Source organism: Anolis carolinensis, chromosome 5, assembly GCF_035594765.1.
Source record: "Anolis carolinensis isolate JA03-04 chromosome 5, rAnoCar3.1.pri, whole genome shotgun sequence".
Classification (NCBI taxonomy): Eukaryota; Metazoa; Chordata; class Lepidosauria; order Squamata; family Dactyloidae; genus Anolis; species Anolis carolinensis.
In genome coordinates, this window is record NC_085845.1 from 184,002,227 (window position 1) to 184,023,050 (window position 20,824).

The 20,824-nt window shown below is 38.4% G+C and overlaps 1 protein-coding gene across 1 annotated transcript; it reads right to left on the reverse strand.

Moving 5' to 3' along the window:
* Positions 1–674: 674 nt before the first annotated feature.
* Positions 675–14,984, reverse strand: stmp1 (short transmembrane mitochondrial protein 1). Its single transcript, XM_003228201.4, has 3 exons — positions 14,841–14,984; positions 2,791–2,844; positions 675–1,360 (listed from the first exon to the last, which is right to left on the reverse strand). Exons 1-3 carry the CDS (start codon positions 14,853–14,855, stop codon positions 1,283–1,285), a joined length of 147 nt encoding a protein of 48 aa, XP_003228249.1. The 5' UTR covers positions 14,856–14,984; the 3' UTR covers positions 675–1,282.
* Positions 14,985–20,824: the final 5,840 nt, after the last annotated feature.

Sequence of the window (20,824 nt, forward strand, 5' to 3'; positions counted from 1 at the left end):
ACATCCAAAGTACAACAGTTTCAGTTTAGTCATATTGGTTACTAGGGAGAATTCAGACTTGATTTGGTTGTGAATCCATTTTTTAATGGCAGCCCATGGTATCCACAGAACTCTCCTCCCAGCAGCACATTTACTTATAATCAGTAAAGCTGCATTTTGGATAATCAATGGCCTGTTTGAGATTAGCATACCCGAGTCTAGGTTGACTAGGCTTGAATGATTCAGGCTCTCCAGAGTATTACGAAGTCCCACTAGATTTTTGAAAGCATTTAGCATGCTATCCTTGTGGGAACAGCGGTATCTACTGGAAGAATGTACTCTATATTCAATTCATTAAAACATTCTACAATCTTTACACAACCTGATGTTAAGGACTTGGCCATCATAAAACAGTGCAGCACTCCATGGCAAGTTCTTGTTAGGTTTAGCAGCCTGATTTTGCATTAACATTTCACTGTGTCCATCACAAGTTGAAATATTAGTGCATATGTTGATAATTAGAGGTCTAGTGCACTATATATTACATCTCCATTATCTCCGAGATACTCCAACATCAGATCAATTGTTTGGTGAGCAACTGTACAATAAAGAGGTACTTCAAGTAGCTCATAAAACACTTACTGAACAAAATGTCCAAGAGACAGATAGGAAATGATTAAAAGCAAGACACAAAATTGACAATGCTTCACACATCTCATTTACTCAGTGTTTCACATTCATTTTATGTAGGACAGAACAACTGATTACGCAGTGCACAAGATATGACAAGTTTAAAATCAGAAAGTACTCAATTCAGGAAAAAGCCAATTTTAATCAGTGATTAGGTATATTATAAATCAGTTATTAAAAACGGAATGCAAATTTGTGCTCCAAAGTAAATTTGGAAAGGAGTATCTTTGGATGCTTATTCATGATTCACTTCCTTCAGTTCCATTCATGAGCCCTTGTAACAGAATGATTATGTGTTGCATTGGAAAGAGAGATAAATTTCATTACTCTATACCTACAACACACTAACACTGAATGTAAAATACTGAGCACAGACACTAAGAACAAAAATTCATCTTTTCTGTCTGCTTTGTTTTTCTTATTATTAGGATAGAAAAAAGATCAAATATCCTGGAAGGTCCCATGAGATGAGGCAACACTTTTGGGGGAGGGCAGTTGAGGTTCTCCAAGATTAGACATGGCAGGAATCCACAAAAACCACATTAAGGTTTGGCACCCGTGGCCCAGTGGCAATCTAGAACATCTACACTTAATAGAGGCGGCTAAGTCATCATCATTTGTCATTCGGAGGTTTCTTTTTAGCTTCCACGTCTCTCTTGATGTCTTCAATTTTTTTCGCAAGATTCGGAACCTATTAAAAAGCAGAAGTGAACATAAGATCTTTTAATAATTCATTTGAAAGAAGATGTCTATCAATGGAAAGAAGAACATCAGAAACTATAGAAGTATGCCATTTTACTCACCCCAGTTTCACATTTCTAATACATTAAAATCCAATTTTCCATCTGCTTAATTACTTGGATATGTCATTATGTATCATTTATTTCATGAATCTATGCCCATTATCAAAGTAAACCGATTCCCTTAAATATCCTTCCAACAGATGTGAACAGAACACTAGCAGAATTTACAAAAAATGTGACCCAAAACATAGGCAGAAACAATTTGTGGTCACTGAGATGTGGTTAGATAGGGATTCCCATCATCTATCTCTGTCTGTTATTTTAGTGAAGGCTAATAGTATCTGGGTTGTTGTATGTTTTCCGGGCTGTATGGCCATGTTCCCGAAGTATTCTCTCCTGACGTTTTGCCCACATCTATGGCAGGCATCCTCAGAGGTTGTGAGGTATACCTCACAACCTCTGAGGATGCCTGCCATAGATGTGGGTGACACGTCAGGAGAGAATATTTCTGGAACATGGCCATACAGCCCAGAAAACATACAACAACTCTGTGATCCCAGCCATGAAAGCCTTCGACAACTAATAGCAGCTGCAGTTACAACAAATTTAAGGGTTTTTTGGCAAATTGTCCACTCCTGTTGTAACATACATTCACTGGCAGAGTAATGAAAATTGCTCAGAGCCAGACTTAGCATGTGAAATTAAGTTGGTTGACACCTCTGTTTCTTCTTGCCTAAAAAAGAGCTTCCACCCAATTTAGTTAAGTTTGTATCAAATGCAAACTGAATAAAATTGTCCACTGTCCATAATTTCTGGCCTGAAGGCAATGTAGGGTGCCAGAGAAATTCAGTATCTGAGTACTACAGTATGAATTAACCTGTTTTGTATCTCCTGCGAATTGAAACCAAACCATCTCCCAACAAGATTTTGAGCTTCTTTGAAATTTGTGATAAAGGTCACAATTTAAACAGCAACAAAATGCTTTAGAAATGTGTTGAAAGGTATATTTTTTACACATATTGAAATGAATACTTTCAGATTTAAATGGAAACAAGATGAAAGAGATGTATTGGGTAAGGCACAGAAAAGTGCTATGGACCAGAAATTGACATCTACTCATTCCTTATGCAAAATTACCCTACCAGGCTGTAAACACAAAAATCAGAGATGAACTATCTCCTGTAATTAAATAGAACAGAGATGACAATCTGATTTTTGGACTATATGTTTCATATTATCTGACCACTAGTCATTCTTTTAGGAGTTGATGGGAGCTAGAGCCCAATAACATACAGCCGGCCATCGTTTCCTTAAGCTTGAATCTAATAAAACAAACACAATCTAAAGCTTAACAATAACTAAAAAGCCAAATACTTACATCATAGTTCTGTGCAAGATACATTCCGACTACGTTGCCAAGTGCAAACCCAACCTAAGGACAAAACAGAAGGGAGAAAGATGATACATTTTTCTCCTGAGCTGTGTTGAACGCAAATAACAAATAACATGATTTTTCTATTAGGGCTTCTTTTTTAAAAAAAAAAATAGAAGAATCTTTGTAAGTTTCAAAACAAACCTGATTCTCATTTAAATATTTATAATATTTTCAACCAATGTTTTCGCCAAGTGAATTTCACTGTTCCGAATTCCGGCTTGTATTTAAGCCCCACAAAGAAACAATTAATTTCCACAGTCACTATTTTCAATTTTGAAATGCACTGGAATTCTTGTAAATTTGTAGCATTTGAAGGCTATATGACACCTCTGAAGTTGTGGATCTTGGTAGATGTTCAAGCCTGCTGTTGGCCTTATCATGAATCAAGCACATGGTCACTAGGACGTTGTTTCATCCAATCTCATAGTCCAATCTAACAAGAGCTCAGACATATTATTTTTGGACTATACAAGCTGGCTTGAGACATTTTTGGAGCTGAAATCTAAAAGAAAAAACTTCAAGCTTTGATTGTAGCCCAATATTTTACAGAAGAATTTCACCACTTTTGTGCTCTGTTTTCCAGACCCAACATTTTGGAGGTAATCTTTTACATGTGCTTTTTAAATCTCTTTTAACCAAATAATAAAAGAAGGTCTTCAGATGTTTTGTTAGAAGAGTGAATGAAATATTTCAGCAAGTGGTGAAAATATTTTGTTGCTTTTGGTGCAAGGCTGCATTTCATGAGGAACTATTCTACAGCCACAAAAGTAAAGCAGGTTTTACTGACACTGGGGATTATGGGCATATACCCAGTAAATTTACACAGGATTTAAAAAGCCATCTCCAGATGTCGAGCCATTTTAAAGAGTAGAGATGTTATTTATTACAGGCACTGAGAATTCATTGCTTACTCCCTGTAGAATGTAACAAATGTGATCCTTGGAAGTAAAGACGAACATTAAATTCAAATAGTTTACACCAGGATAAAACTCATTTGCACAATCTCCCTCAGAAGACGTAAAATCGCTACATTTCCAGTCTTACCATAGAGCCTACAGTCTCAAATCCTCATGCACTGCAGCCATGAGCCACAAGTATGGAAATATTTTCATATTTACAGTACACAATATGTTTTTAACCACAGGCATGGAACACTCAACAAACGGAACATCATCAGATAATGGAAAACTCAGAAAATAATGTGAGAGTGAAGTGAGCTTTTCCAACTGTCATGAACTGTGGGTGGTCATAATACATTTTAATTTTTACAATTGTCTAATAACTTTGAAACACCCAGCTCAGTTCTTAAAATCTTGAACTCCTGGAAGGGTGCAGCTAACAAAACTTTTTAGAGATAATTGCTTGGTGTCTCTACATCAGAATGGCAAATTATAAATTGTGACTTTTTTTCCTAATCGCCACCCATCTAGAAAGGAATAACACAGCATATTACCAATTAGAGTTCATGTCTCCTGTCATGGCAACAAATACATATAGGATTTTTTAATGTTCAGTTTCTATAAAAAGGAAACCTTTCCAAACCTCTAATATGGGGCAAGCTTTCCCGTCCTCTAATGGGGATAACTTTTATAATAAGGTACTTTTGGTAACTAAAGGCAATGTTTTCTATCATAACTAGAGCTGGAAAAAGTCACATTATGGACTACCATTCTCAGAATCCCCAGCAGCAATAAGAACCCACCCTGAATTCCAAAGGTAAATATAAAAAAACTCTTGGTTTCTTTACACACATTAAATTAAGTCACCTCTGTTTATACTTTACTGGACTGGCATAACGTACCAATGTACATTCACAAACACACTATGTACCCCAACGTTATTTGCTGCATTCTTTGACCCAAAATAGCACTCTGCCTTAGGAATGCCAGGAGACATTGTGTCTAGTTGGAGTCTAAAAGAGAGAGCCTGCTTCCAGCTACCCCTCCCAGTGTGTATGTGAACACATAGAACGTAATTGTGACACCGAATCTGTGTTAGCTAACACGTAATAATACTTCCATATGTTAATTCAACTCCAAAAAGACAGATTCTGGAAAAGTCCTCCCAAACAATTGATCTCAGAATCCCCCAGGCAGCAAGGGAGGTATTGAAAACAGCCATAATTGCTTGAGTATTTTCCAACAAATAAAGATAACTTCTGCAAGTTCTACACAAATGTAATAATTTTTAAAACCCACTCTTAGCCCTGGAAAAGGTATGCTTGCCATTAGGAACCCTACTGTTTTATGCACTCCTATACTCTCTACAATCGTACGGCAATCATCTAAAATTATGGTGTATTTTCCTTGCATTCAGTTGGTTCCAGAAATGCCCCTCTGCTATCCCTATGCTTTTAGGAAATATCTTTGTAGCATCTCATTTCTGCATAGGTTTTTTTTTTTGGGGGGGGGGGGGGGAGGAATAAAAAGAGATTACATCTAAAAGCTTCACCCAGATGAAGAACGAGATGAACCAAAGCTACCTTATCCTTGCTGGAACAATACTGCTTTCTTTGCTTAAAGCCAGAAAAACATAAAATGCATACCGGCATCATTCCATCAGCTAGCGGTTGGAAAAATTGACTATTTTGCCACACATTTGCTGGAGCATCATACTGGACTGGTTTTTACAGAAAATTTTTAAGGCAAACCACAGACCAAACGCCTATGAGAACAATATGTGTTTCTTCGTTTCTGGCTCTGCGTATCTAACTACACAAAGATCTCTACCAATGTTCCACTGGGTACAAAAACACTATCTTGGTCTTCCATCTATATTCCGTTTTCTATTTCCTTTTCCTCTTTGTGCTACTTTTCTTCATGAACCTTTCTCACTCGAGTTTTTGAGGGAATGCTATCTTTTTCTCATGGCTTCTCACAATCAGTCCACTAACTCCATCTTGCTGGTTTCTGCATAAGACAAACTCATTTGGCTCCTAGAAAACCAAAAGTATTTGAGTATATTTGTTTTTTGCTTTTTTGGCCTTTGGTTGTTTGGTTCCACTATGAAACCAGAAAAAATGTTCTTCCAGGGAGAAACAAAGTTCCACATTATTTCCTTGTCCAAGGAGGAAAGAAGCCAATGAAGATTATGAGAGCAGTTAGCACTTTTGCACAAAGCATTTCATATGGTAAACAAGATGTCAGGCACTGGTTGGGAAGGAATGTTCTTCCTGGTTTAGCCCATAGTATCTGCCACAAGCCATGTGTAGACAGAGCAGGGAGAAGTCAAGAGCATTTCTAGGCAATCCTCCACCACCAAAGACCATGGCATTCCCCCCACTCAATATTTGAACTAAAAAAAAAGTTTTGGTCGAAATAACACACTTAAAAGATAAAAAGAAAACCTTCAGAGAACTGTTACATGCTGTTTGTAGAAGAATTCCTAAAATAGCCTGTACTGGTGTGTGACCGAGATGGATCCCTTTTGATCCCACCACACACAGTTACCACCAATTATAAAAATGTCTTGATGATGATTTTAATTATATTATTTAATATATATATTAACTATCTTCGCTGCCACCAAATGGAGGAGATGTCAGGCAGATGGTCCTTATTATTTTTAAGCTTTCTTTATTTACTTCAGAAGGTGATGTTGCTTAACTTAGTATATGATTGTGACAGAGACTTAGATGGAATAAAAATCAAAACAAGTTTATTGCATGTACAGAGCTTAATGGTTTCTATAACTTTTTAAAGGTACTTAGATTAACGGTTACAATTGGATTTGAGGTGTTACAACTTTCAAAATATTTCCTTCTCTCAGGACTAAACTAAACACTGATCTCTTAGATCCACTGGGATTAATTTCCCTTCTCCACAGCCTCCACAACTAGCCCTAAACAAGTAACCCAACTTGCTTAGTCTGGCTCTACCAGAGGTCTGCTTTCCTGGTTTCCCTCAATCCTGGAACCAGTTTTTCTCCTGTGACTAAAAATCTCAGACTCCCTAAAATAAGTCACCTTATTTTAGAATTGACTCAAATTCCCTCATTTGAGCCACCCTGATCCTCCACTTGAGAATCAGTCCTTTCCCTGTGACTGGAAATCACAGACCAAGCTGGGTTTTCAAACATTCCCTCTTCTCTTCTCCAAACGGCGGTTGGCTCCGCCCCCGTTGTCATGGTAACCTGTCTTTTAATGCTGAGCTGGTTACCTCCTGGTATTATCAGCTCTAATACTCACCATTTTAAACTTAACCAAACCTGACTGTTTAAACAAAATCAAATAAACATATTATCCATTAATCAAAATAAAATCACACACTTCGTTACATAGCCATCCATCATACTCCAAATGGCAAGTGGAAGTTGCTTTGAATAGGATAATAAAACTTTCAATCGTGTATTTAGAAGGGAACAAAACATAAATTACTTGTAGCATAACTTGAGCTATGAGTTTGTGCCTGTTTTTATTTAAGGCTCTAAGGTTGCATCCAAGCACCATATGTAGAAGAATCCTTCAATCAAGTCCTGCAAGCACACCTCATTTGATGCATGAACCTTTTGGGACAGCTACTATGTTTTCTATTTGGAGCATTGGTAAAAAATATTTTGGGCTTCAATTGTGGTCGTGTTAGCAATACTGATTGATAAATGGCCCTACAGAACCCAGGGATTTCAGGAGAACCGCTGCACATCTTAATGACGAGACTGTACAAAGCTGTATTTTGGCTGCCTCCACTGCAACATAAAGTGATCCACCAGAATGCTGGCAGCTGTATGATCTGGTCCATTTATTTTAAAGTATAAAAGTATAAAAAGCCTCAGTTCCAGTAGCAAGGACTGTAAGGAATTTACAAGGCTTCCCATAATAATCCTGATTTTATGCATAGCTTTAAGAAATAACTATGCAATTAGTGCAGTCTTTTAAAAAAATGAAGACAAAAGTACACTTATAAGATTATCCCTTTATCTTCTTGCAACAGTCTTAGCCAAGAAGATGAAGGATCTGAGACTTCATACACCAAAAACACAGAAGAGAAGACAGACTATATAAGCTCTTCTTTTCTCCATTCTTCCTATTCTCAAAGACAAATCAGAAAGCCTTAAGTAGATGTGTTTTTTTTTATCATGGACTAAGCAATCTCTTGGTCAAACCAAAAATACTTAAGGTTCTGTTAAGAGTTTCATCCATCACTTTGTCAAAGGAAGAAAACTAAGCACAAAGAAACAAAACAATCCAAGTCGAGAGAAAAAGATTACTTCTATAAAATCAAAATCAAATTATGTGGTTTGAACAAATAAGAAGAGAAACAAACTGTAATCTGGCATGGGTAATGACAGATGTAGTCTATCATTTACTGGATTTAATTATGAACAGAGGAAATAATATATAAGCTTGCACTTCCTAAACAGTACTTTGAGAGGAGCTAAAGTATGCTTTGTTGGATGCCTTAATCACCCTCTGACCAAGATCAAAGGAGAAATCTTTGCTATATTTTATTGATCACTCTAGATGAGGCTTTCAAAGTGATGACATCAAAGTCACAAAGGATGTTGCCAGAACACCAGTTCCCAAACTCTGGTTTTCCCAATGCAACTTCTGGGAGTTGAAGTCCAAAGCTACTAAAAAAAAGCAAAGGCAGGTGGGACTAACTATTCAAATCACAGTTAACTGTACAATCACATGCAGCTAAATCCCAATATCTTTTACCTCTTATTGTGTATTTAAGACTTCTTCTTAGGATACATTTTATTCTGCTTTATTACATTTCTGAGATTCACTGGGTAACCAGTCACACATTCTTTCTCTCACTGTCCTATCTGAGGGTTGTTGTGAAAATAGGCAGCTTACTCACATCATTTCAGGCATGGAAAGCACATGTGGTACCACAAAGCTATGGTATTTAATAGACAGGAAACTGGGTACTGCACCTCAGGATTTTTACTGGAAGGACAGGATATTTCAAGTTCCCTTCAAGCATCTGTTCCCAAACACAAGAAAGGTTTTTGAAAGAAAGTCAAATGCTTTCGTGAAACAAATCACGCTCTTGATGTTTCCTTCTAGTCCCAGGTTATGCTAATCTCTCAACCTACCAGCACCTGATTATAATATGACCAATGCAAATACTCTAATCATAACCTTTGGACCTCCAGGCGTCTTGGACTTCAGCTCCCAGAAATCCTAAGCAATTGTCAAGACAGCTGAGGCTCTGGGAGGTGACATTCAAAACTCCTGGAAGATCAAAGGGTGGGAACCACTGCTCTAGAGAGAAAGCTCATAGAACAATATAGGTCATGTCTTGCCCAGAGCTGTACCTTAAATGTAACACACTATTCACTTAATTTTTGTGGATTTTTTTTTACTATTTGGCTGCTACTGTTAGTCACCTTGAGCACCAGAGGGTAGAAAGATTGAGTAAAAATTTAACAAGTTAAATCTTTATTGTTAAATCTGAATCCTACCTTTCTCCCAGAACCAAGATGATTTCCAACAGAAAAAAAATTCAATTGAAAGAACAATAAATTATGCATATTAAAATACCTACTTTTCTTCAATTCTAAGACATACAGTTTTCCCCAAGTAAACATCTCTAAAAACTGGGTGCATCTTAGAATTGTGGGCACACACACACATATGGGAGCCCCCAATGGCGCAGCAGATTAACTGCTGAGTTGCTGAACTTGCTGAACAAAAGGTCAGCAGTGCAACTCTGGGGAGTGGGATATACTCCCACTGTTAGCCCAGCTTCTGCCAACCTAGCAGTTTGAAAACATGCAAATATGAGTAGATCAATAGATACCACTCCAGCAGGAAGGTAACGACACTCCATGCAGTCATGCTGGCCACATGACCTTGGAAGTATCTACAGACAACGCCAGCTCTTCAGCTTAGAAATGGAGATGAGCACTGACCCCGAGTCAGACACAACTAGACTTAATGTCAGGTGAAAAGCTTTACCTACTTTCACACACATATAGGGGTTTTTTTCTGTTAGTGGTATAGTGTGCATCTTAGAAACAAAGAAATACTGTATTAAATGCCTGGCTATAATGTTTAAACAAGGTAAAGTTAAAATAATTTAATATATCTTCAGCACAACACATCAGAAGCATAGTAATAACTTCAAATAAGATAAATAAGAACACCTACTTGAAACCTGAATCAGTAGGTCTTAATCTACAGAATCAATAGGAATTATTTTTAAGTAAGTGCATAAAGGACAATGATGCTAAGCTTTTGTGCAGATGAATTCAGTGGGATAAAAGGAATAGTGGGATAAAAGTATAGTATTTGCACTATACATACAGACCTCAGTCTAATTAAATCTAGAGAGCCACAAGTTTTCAATCGTTGCTCAATGCCATTAGGGATCCCATGAATTCAGGCCTCACCTGAACACAGCTAAATTGAACTTTGGAAGTAGGTTTAATCTTGCTTTCTTTGAAACACTTAAAGCAATTCAAACTTTGGCTCAGCAAACAGTCAGGCTATTCTAGATGCGTAAAATTTCATCAAGATAAAATGTTCCATGTGCACAGCAAACTTCAGGGACAAAAGTTCATTGGTAAATTTTACTCAAAACCGTTAACACACAAAACCACCATACTGATCTATCATTCTATGATCTATGAAAGAAGCAGATAAAATGGACAGAATCCATCAAGGAGAAAAAAGTCAGGTGGTTGATACGCTGGTCTTAAACTTGAAGGAATGTGTGCATCCATGCCTAATATTTGCGTCAATAATGTACAATGCCAGGCATTGAAGTGATCTATAAATAAGGCAAGAATCAACTTTCTGTTGCATTTCAAAATATAGGTCAATATCCACTCTAGAAGAATGGGTTTGTGTTTTTTACAAGAGAGATAAGGGGTGGGATCACTTATGGAAGGCGTCAGCCTACTGCACATAACTGATATCAAGAGGGGGATTGCACACATAGATTAACAATGGCAGCTTCCCGAGTGAAAAGACAATTCTGGCTGGTGCTTTTGCCTGAAAAAAATAAACAAACAGATAAGTAAAGCTACATATTAACATTTTTTGCAAGTCCACAAAATCCAGTAGCTAACCTCTTGCTCATTTGTACTAACCTACTTCAATATGAGTTATTTACAGGCACTGGATTTCACTTCTCAACCAACCACCATCAACAACTATTCAATCAAGCTAGAAAAAAAGGGTTGCCATTATTATTATTTTTACTATTACTATTATTAACATAGCAATAATAATAATAATAATAATAATAATAATAATAATAATAATAATAATAATAATAATACCAGTCCTTCTGAGAAGCCACTTCCACGAGAAGCAGCCATGAGCATCTAGCATAAAGGCCATAGACTCACATTAAAATGTATGCCCCCCAACTTTCTTTAATATCATTACAGTAGAGTCTCACTTATCCAACACTCGCTTATCCAACATTCTGGATTATCCAACGCTTTTTTGTAGTCAATGTTACAATACATGGTGATATTTTGGTGCCAAGTTCGTAAATACAGTAATTTCTACATAGCATTACCGTGTATTGAACTACTTTTTCTGTCAAACTTGTGGTACAACATGATGTTTTGGTGCTTAATTTGTAAAAGCATAACCTAATTTGATGTTTAATAGGCTTTTCCTTAATCCCTCATAATTATCCAACATATTCGCTTATCCAACGTTCTGCCGGCCTGTTTACGTTGGATAAGTGAGACTCTACTGTACTTCTTTAGGGACATGAGAGAAGCCTCCCACAAGGATGGTAAAAACATCAAAACATCCAGGCGTCCCCTGGGCAACGTCCTTGCAGACGGCCAATTCTCTCACTCCAGAAGTGACTCAAGTTGCTCCCGACACGAAAAAAAAAATACTTTAGATTGTAATATGAATATAAGTCTATATGTCTTTTATTGACACATTAGCTACTTAGAGAGCTTTTCCATCTGTAGAGTATAGTATAAAGACTATTAATCAACAAATCAGCTTTTGTAACATATCCATGTTGAAAATATTCCTGGAGAAAATGTTCAGCAAATGTACATAAAAAGGCTAAATCTAATAGTTTATGTCCTTAGAATGTAGGTCATAGGTCAAATGATTATTATTGTTGGATTGCCTACATGACTCTCACCCCTGAGTGAGCAATCTGAACTACTAACACATTTCCACACAGGTTGGGAAAGCTACATTTTGGATGACTACAACTCTTAACCAGGAGGGGACTCTGAGGGTTGACGTTCCAAAACATTAACTCTCCAAAGCTCTTGATTCTCACCCCAGAACTACAGTAAGTTGATAGAAGTGAAAAGTCTGTAATATATGGGTTCATCTGCACTACAGAATTAATGCAGTCTGGCTTTAGCTGCTATGGTTCAATGTTATGGAATCCTGGGAGTTGTAGATTTACATGATCTTTAGCCTTCTCTGTCAAAAAGTTCTGATGCCCCACAATGCTACAAATCCCAGGAGTCCATAGCACAGAGCTGAAGCAATTAAAGTAGCATCAAACCGCATTCATTCCACAGTGTTGACCATTGGTCAAGTAAAAAAAAACAGGTGGGAAATAACTGGAAATTAGAAGGATTGCAGAGGATTATGATGTATTTCCATGTGTGTGGAATTGCCTAAGAGTGCAATCCTACCCAGACTGAATCAGATGTAAGTCCAACTGTTTGTAACGAGATCTCCTCCTCTGTAGACATGCACCAGGCTGCAACCTAAAATATAGTTTCTGGGTCTTTCCCTGGCACTGACAGCCCTCAAAAATGTACACACCCAATATTTTATAATATTGGAAGGATTGTGCGGTTTGGTTTGGTTTGTGGGTTTTTGCAGTTTTTCCTCCCCAAAATGTATACACTCTTAACAGGATTAAAGATTCCAAGAGAAGAAAAGTATGAAGAAATTACCAGAGAAACTTGAAATGAGGGTGGTAACTCTGTATTTTGGCAATGGCCCCATCTACACTGTCATATAAAATCCACATTATCTGCTTTGATCTGGAATGTATTGCCATATATTACAGTTCAAATCAGGTAATCTGGATTTTATATGGCAGTGTAGAAGGGCCCAATGTGAGCAGAGCAAAGGGACAATTTTTAATTTGGATCAAATTGTTATAACTTTTACTCTTCACAACATAAGTGATTTCTGGTGTCCCCAGTGCACACAAACTTTGCTTCGAGCACAAAATTACTAAAAATGTTGTGGATAAAATGCCCATTAATGTGTAGAAGATATATATGAAACATAAATGGATGCTGTGCTATAGACTTGGGTAGCATTTCCTAGTTCTCTCATTATGCATATGCAAAATATCGCAAAATCCAAACAAATACTTCTGGTCCCAAAACTGTAATTTTACGTTGGAATTTTGAACTCTGGTGACATAATTTTCACACCATTCATTCTTCAATATGTGTTTACTTCAATTCTTGTTGTTTCTACAAAATATAAATGAATTTTGTGTTTAGAAACATCTCCAAGATCTCTCATTACTGCTTCTTGGAAGGATGGTTGGACTGGATGGCCCATGAGGTCTCTTCCAACTCTATGATTCTATGATTCATTACTGCTAAAATCTGGTCCTAGAATTTGTAAATCATTACATTGTTTTATTCTCCAGTATGTAAAAAAGGTAAAGGTTTTCCCCTTACGTTAAGTCTAGTCATGTACGACTCTAGGGGTTGGTGCTCATCTCCATTTCCAAGCCGAAGAGCTGGCGTTGTCTGTAGACACCTCCAAGGTCATGTGGCCAGCATGACTGCATGGAGCGCCGTTACCTTCCTGCCAGAGCGGTACCTATTGATCTACTCACATTTGCATGTTTTCAAACTGCTAGGTTGGCAGGAGCTGGGGTTAACAGCGGGCACTCACTCTGCTCCCGGGATTTGAATCTGGGACCTTTCGGTCTGCAAGTTCAGCAACTTCAGTGCTTTAACACACTTCGTCACCTAAATATGAATTATTGGGTTGCTGTGAGTGTTCCAGGCTGTATGACCATGTTCCAAAGGCATTCTCTCCTTACGTTTCATCCACATCTATGGCAGGCATCCTCTGAGGTTGTGAGGTTGGTTGGAAACTAAGCAAAGGAGGTTTATATATCTGTGGAAGATTCAGGATGAGGGAAAGAAGTCTTGTCTGTTGGAGGCAAGTGTGAAAGTTGTAAATCACCTTGATTAGCATTGAAAAGTCTTGCAGTTTCAAAGCCTGGCTGATTCCTGCCTGGGGGAATCCTTTGTTGGGAGGGGTTAGCTGGCCTTGATGGTTTCATGCCTGGAATTCCTGTTTACAGAGTGTTGTTCTTTATTTAGTGTCCTGATTTTAGAGTTTTTAAAATACTGATAGCCAGATTTTGCTCATTTTCATGGTTTCCTTCTTTCTGTTGAAATTGTCCACATGTTTGTGGATTTCAAAGGCTTCTCTGTGTAGCCTAAATATATGAATTACAGTAGAGTCTCACTTATCCAACACTCACTTATCCAATGTTCTGGATTATCCAACGCGTTTTTGTAGTCAATGTTTTCAATATATCGTGATATTTTGGTGCTAAATTCATAAATACAGTAATTACTACATAGCATTACTGCGTATTGAACTACTTTTTCTGCCAAATTTGTTGTCTAACATGATGTTTTGGTGCTTCATTTGTAAAATCATAACCTAATTTGATGTTTAATAGGCTTAATGCCGCCTTATTATCCAACATATTCACTTATCCAACATTCTGCCGGCCCGTTTATGTTGGATAAGCGAGACTCTACTGTATATTCATTGTTAGCTGCCATGAGTTCCCTATATGAGAGGGAAAAGGAGGGAATAAATAAATAAAATGTTTACTCGGCCTGCAAGTAATGATTATAATAGATACTATTAAGCATGGAGAAACTTCAGCCTTTCATGTGTTTAGGAGGGCCGAAATTTGCCCATGCCTGTGCTAAAGAGTATGTGCAGGGGGGCTGGCCAGTATAGTCATTGTTCTATTGTCCTTTGCTTAACTTCCTCTGTGCCTCCTTCCCAGGCCTCTTCCTCGCCTCCTCCCCAAAAGACTCACCAGAAACTGGAACATGGTGGCCTCCCTCCCGCCTCTCCTCTGCTTCCAGCCAAAACGACACCAAACCCTCCACCGACAACACCGTCTCTTCCGGGTCTGCGCCTTCCAGCCTCACGCACGCTCTTCCCATTGGTCGAGAACTTTGATGGCTCCCCGAGCCAACCTATCCACGATCTTTCCGCCTCTCGCTGGAGAAGGCGTGGTCTCAACGCAGCCTCGTGATGCCATTCAGGAGATGGGAGGGAGGAAGTGTTTTGTTTGCATTCTGCTCTGTTTTATTTTACACCGTTGTTGTTTGCCTCTGAACTAGAATGAGTGCAGTTCGACACCACTTTATCTGCCATAGCTCAGTGCTGTGGAATCCTTGAGACTTGTAGCTTTACAAGATCTGGCCAAAGACAGTGGTGCCTCCCTAAACTACAATACCCATAATGCCAGAGCATTGAGGCGTGGCAGTTAAAGTGATGTCAGACTTCATTCATTCCGCAGTGTAGTTGCGTCCCTATTTGTGTGGTAGGTTCGGAAGCACTGGGAGGCTGCATGACCATGTTCCAGAAGCATTCCCTCCTGACGTTTCGCCCATATCTTTGGCAGGCATCCTCAGAGGTTGTGAGGTCTGTTGGAAACTAGGCAAGGGAGGTTTATATATCTGTGAAAGGTCCAGTGGGAGAAAGAACTCTTGTCTGCTTGAGGCAAGTGTGAATGTTGCAATTGGCCATCTTGATTAGCAAGCTTTTCAGCTTCAAAGCCTAGCTGCTTCCTGCCTGGGGGAATCCTTTGTTGGGAGGTGTTAGCTGGCCCTAATTGTTTCTTGCCTGGAATTCCCCTGTTTTTGAGTGTTGTTCTTTATTTACTGTCCTGATTTTAGATTTCTTTTTAAATACTGGTAGCCGGTTTTTGTTCATTATTTTGGTTTCCTCCTTTCTGTTGAAATTGTGCACATGCTTGTGGATTTCAATGGCTTCTCTACGTAGTCTGACATGGTGGCTGTTAGAATGGTCCAGTATTTCTGTGTTCTCAAATAATATACTGTGTTCAGGTTGGTTCATCAAGTGCTCTGCTATGACTGACTTCTCCGGTTGAGTTAGTCTGCAGTGCCTTTCATGTTCCTTGATTCATGTTTAGGAAATGCTGCTGCGTTTGGTGCTCCTTATGTAGACTTGTCCACAGCTGCATGGTATACGGTAGACTCCTGCAGAGGTGAGAGGATCCCTCTTGTCCTTTGCTGAAGGTTTGGAAACAACAATGAGGTGGCTATACATTTCTCATCTAAGCACAGGCTGTCTCAAACTTACACTGGTTGATAGACTCTATAACAGGCCTGGGCAAGCTTGGGCCCTCCAGGTGTTTTGGACTTCAACACCCACAATTCCTAACAGCCGGTACACTGCTAGGAATTGTGGGAGTTGAAGTCCAAAACACCTGGAGGGCCGTAGTTTACCCATGCCTGATTTATGAACTAGCTGACATTGCCCCCTCTGATGTGCTACAGTAAATTGCTGCCAACTGTGAGAGAAATTAGGTTGAACACTCTGAATATCATCCACTGCATGGCTATTGTCCTCTTCCCAGTAGACTCAAATCAAGGAAAAACTTCATGTGAACCACCATTCCTCTTAATATTCCCCCAATAACAGGAAGAGTGTCTCTCTGGGCACCTAAACCATGAAATCCCAAATGGATAGCCCCCATGAGGATCTGCTTCCAGGGACAAATCAAGAATAGGCAACTTGGAAGTCCCTGAACAGACTCAGAAACGGAGTGGGCAGATCAAAAAACAACCTGGCAAAATGGCATTACCTAGAAGAATCCTACACTTTGTGCAACTTTGGAGCAGAACAAACAACTTTGCATCTGTATGCTTGCCCACAATGCCCTGCCTCGTGCACAGTGGAAGAACTGTTGAAAGTTACAGACAATGTGGTCACTGTTGCCCATTTTTGGGCTAAAATTATTTAGCTGCTTGTGTTCCCTCAATCAGTTTTATACTTGTTTATTTATGCAAAATCTTTGACACAAAATAAGTAAGTAAATTTCTCTTTTGTTTTTCTTTCCCAACAAAAATCCACGTCTTTTATTAAAACATTGCATGTAGAGACCTCACTATTATTACATATATATATATATATACACACACACACACACACCCACATGCATATTGATGTCACTATTGTGTGTGTGTGTGCACCTATGCATATATAATATATAAATTCACATCTTTATTAAAATATTGGAGATTAAAAGTAGAGATCTCGTTATTATGAATACAGTATATGCTTTGGATAGTATAGGAAAGCATTAACGCCCCTGTGGTGTTTGGTTTGGGGTCTGTGCCCCTATTCAGAAGATTTCTGAGCACTTTCTGTTCCTGTGATAATTTGATTTTGAAAAATGTGGCTCCACATGAAATTCTAAGAACTAAACAGATGAGGGCGCTAGAAATCCACATTACGTTTTCCTCTGTTGATATATTTCTTTTATTTATTTATATAGTCCAACAGGCAGGCACAATATGTACTATGTGTTTGTGTGTACAAACACGAACAGCACAATGTGTACTATATGTATGTGTGTCTGTATACGTGTATATAGTGCAATCCATTTGCATTCCCATGGTACAGAGGATGAGAGAGCAGCTGCCTACCTCAATGTACTTATTACCACAAAAAGAAGAAAAACAGGAAGGGTGCATCCACATTAATTCCACAGCTTTAAGCCATTCCTGTTGAAGTGCTGCCAAACTGCATTAGTTCTACAGTGTAGATGGATCCTAGCTACTATTCTCAAGTTTGAATGAATGCACCGTTAAAGTTGCAGCACAACACAACTCCATTTTGATTCTGTTCTTTAAGCAATACTATGTATTCTACTTTGTCCTACCCTTCCGTCAAGGATCTTTTTCATTTTCATTTTTAAACATTGCTTGATGGTTTGACTTGATCTCGCTCTGGCTTCTAGGCAATTGAGGTACTCAGTAGTTTAAAAAAGCATGTTGAAATTTTTGGTAATGGATGCTAGATGGCACTATATCCTTTTGCAAAGAGTTGTGTGGTTCTTCCAAATTACCATGCACACATGCAAGCCTTTTAAAACTTAGAGGTTTTATTTGTTTTGGCAATTCGATACAGTGTGCATGATAGATAAAGTTTAATAAAAGCTAAACTCATTTTATGTTGTGATTTCCCTACCCAAATCACACCAGATAATTTATTACCCAACATGAAACCTTGTCTCAGTAGATTAGATACATATTAGGAAAGTGACTAGGCAACACAATCCTCCGTTTTTATTTGTTTATTTTGTTGGTTCAGTTTTCGGTTTTTGCAAGATTTATTCAAACCGGGTTGTTTTTTGTTTTTTTGTTTTTTGTCTTTACCTTCTTCTGAATTCTCCATACATGAAACATTTGTTTTATGTGATCTGATTAAGTTTCTAAAAGGTATTGCTTCATCCAATATTATAATGTTGCTTTTGTTATTTTGTCAGTGATATATCTCAAAGCAGAGCTACATTCAACTCATGACTGTTAGATTATTAATCCACTTTAAAAGCTAATTAGGGTCCATCTACACTGTAGAATTAATGCAGTTTGATACCACTTTAGCTAAATGCTGTAGGATCATGGGAGTTATAGTTTGGTGAGACACCTACACTCTTTGAAAAATATTATATATTTTCAAGATGGATTGTTGCACAAGAAAGGCAAAACATTCTAGCCTTCACAATGATCCCACACAAAAAATAGGCAAACCATTTAAACGTAATTTTACATGCAGGCATAAGTTGCATTTAGAGGATCCCAAGCTAGAACAGAAAGTGAATGTAATATACAACTGTATCAACATTAACAGACAATATGTATAGTGATCAGAGATCTAATTTGTTCTGATTTCACTGTTCACTGAACAAAAAACATAAATATGTCTTAAATACTTCTCCCCAAAACAGAAATCGGCACAAAGGTTTTACATTCACTCATTCGGTGATATGAAGTTGCCATAAATGCTCAGAGGCACTCCACCAACAGTTCTGTACATTCAGGATTTCATTTATAATGGGTCTAATCATATTGTACAGCATGATTTAGATTTCTAAAGTTCTTATCTTTAATTATCTTGTTCCAAAGGGGAACTTATGTCCTCTGTGTCTTTGCATTGTATTAGTCAAATTACTTGGTAAGGATTTAGAAATGAGATTACACTAATCTTTTTTAGAACATTTTTGATGAACTTTTGATGAACAAATACCCTGATTAATCTGTCAGAAGATTGAGGGAGGGAGGGAAAGAGGGAAGGAGGGAGGAAGCCAAAAGGTCTTGTCATCGAATTTACTTTTTTCTCTTTTGTTGATCACTCTAATTATGACTTAGGGGCTTCCACATTATGTTGGATGGCAACATCCAGCATTCTTTCCTATTGGCTGCACTGGCTTGGTCTACTAAGGCATGTGGTTTAATAATATGTTTCTTAACCCTGCTTTTATACTTATGATTGCACCCCAATCATGGCAATATCATTACCAGATTTGTGGATGATACAATAGTGGTGGGGCTTATCTCCGTAGGGGAAGAGTGCCTTTCGGGATGAGGTGGATCAGCAGCTCTCATGGTGCAGGGATGATAATCTGGTTCTTAACATCAATAAGATCTAGGAGCTCATAATGGACTACAGAAAGAATAGATCAGAAATTCAGCACTTGGTCATAATTGGAGACCAAGTGGAACAGGTGGCCAGTTTTAAGTCCTAGTTGTCACTGTTAAAGAGGATTTGACCTGGGATACCCATGTGGCAGCGTTGGTGAAGACTTTGAGACTCTTCAAGTTCTAAACACTGAATGAAAAATTGCTGGTGACTTTCTACCGCTGTGCTATAGAGAGTGTCCTAACCTACTGCATCTGTGCATGGTTTGGTAACTGCACAGTGGCAGATAGGAAGGTGCTTCAAAAGGTCACCACTACTGCACAGAGAATCATTGGTTGCCCTCTCCCCTCTTTGGAAGAACTTTATAAGGACCTCTTCACACAGGGCTAAATCGGCAGCATGTGCCGATTTAGCCCCGGTCACCCACTGAGCCAGACGGCTTCCATCAGATGACGCTGGCGTGGCTCAGTGAGTGAAGGAGGGCAGAGCTGGTGCATGTTGCTATTGCAATGCGTGGGGGGGAAGCTGAACGCACCATGCGCGCTAACGTTTCCCCCATCTGATTGCCCTCAGCTGACCCTGGGTGATGCGAGGCATGGGATACCGGGTTCCCCATACCTCTCTGTGAAGCAGAGCACCAGGAGCAGCCATATGACATGGTTATAAGTCCTGCAGCCTGAAGAAAGCTCAGAGCATTCTTAAGGACCCATCTCATTAAGCATATTCTTTTTTAAAAATTATTACCATCAGGCAGACAATATAGGGTGACAAAAACAAGGACAAACAAACAGAGATAGCTTTTGTCCTAGAGCTCTGACTATATTGAACTCCATGGTTTTGCATTGATGTGGCATTGGGGGCTATGCGGTCATGGTTGGAGTGTGGGCAGTGTTTCACTATGTATGCCATGGAAAGCATTTAATTTTGTTGTACAATGTACAATGACAATAAAGTTATTCTATTGTATTCTGTTCTATTAATGTATTTCTGTACATATAAATTTCAAATACCGGTATTTACAGAAATTGCAGACAACAAGGCACATGAAATAATACCTTTTCTGAGATTTCTTGGCAGAATTGCTTGCCAAGAGCAGGTTTGTTTTTGCCTTCCTCTGAGGCCCAAGGTCAGTCAGTTGCTTTCCATGGCTGAGTAATGAGTTGAACCCTTGTCTCCAGAGTAGCAGTACAAAATCTGGAAATATTTTTTTTTGTTTTTTCCTTAGCCATGCTGGGATATTTTGACTCATTAGATTACAGTATAGCATACTGATCAATGCCTTGGTTAAGAAATAAGTCCTGTGGAAATTATGTTATTACTGGATATTTGTTTTCTGAGAAAAAT

What these genes read in the sequence shown, in the direction of transcription:
- stmp1 (XM_003228201.4), bottom strand. An exon ending in ATCTTGCACAGAACTATGAT is followed by an intron (nt 1,361 to 2,790) that starts GTAAGTATTTGG and finishes GCTTTTTAATAG; the next exon opens with GTTCCGAATCTTGCGAAAAA.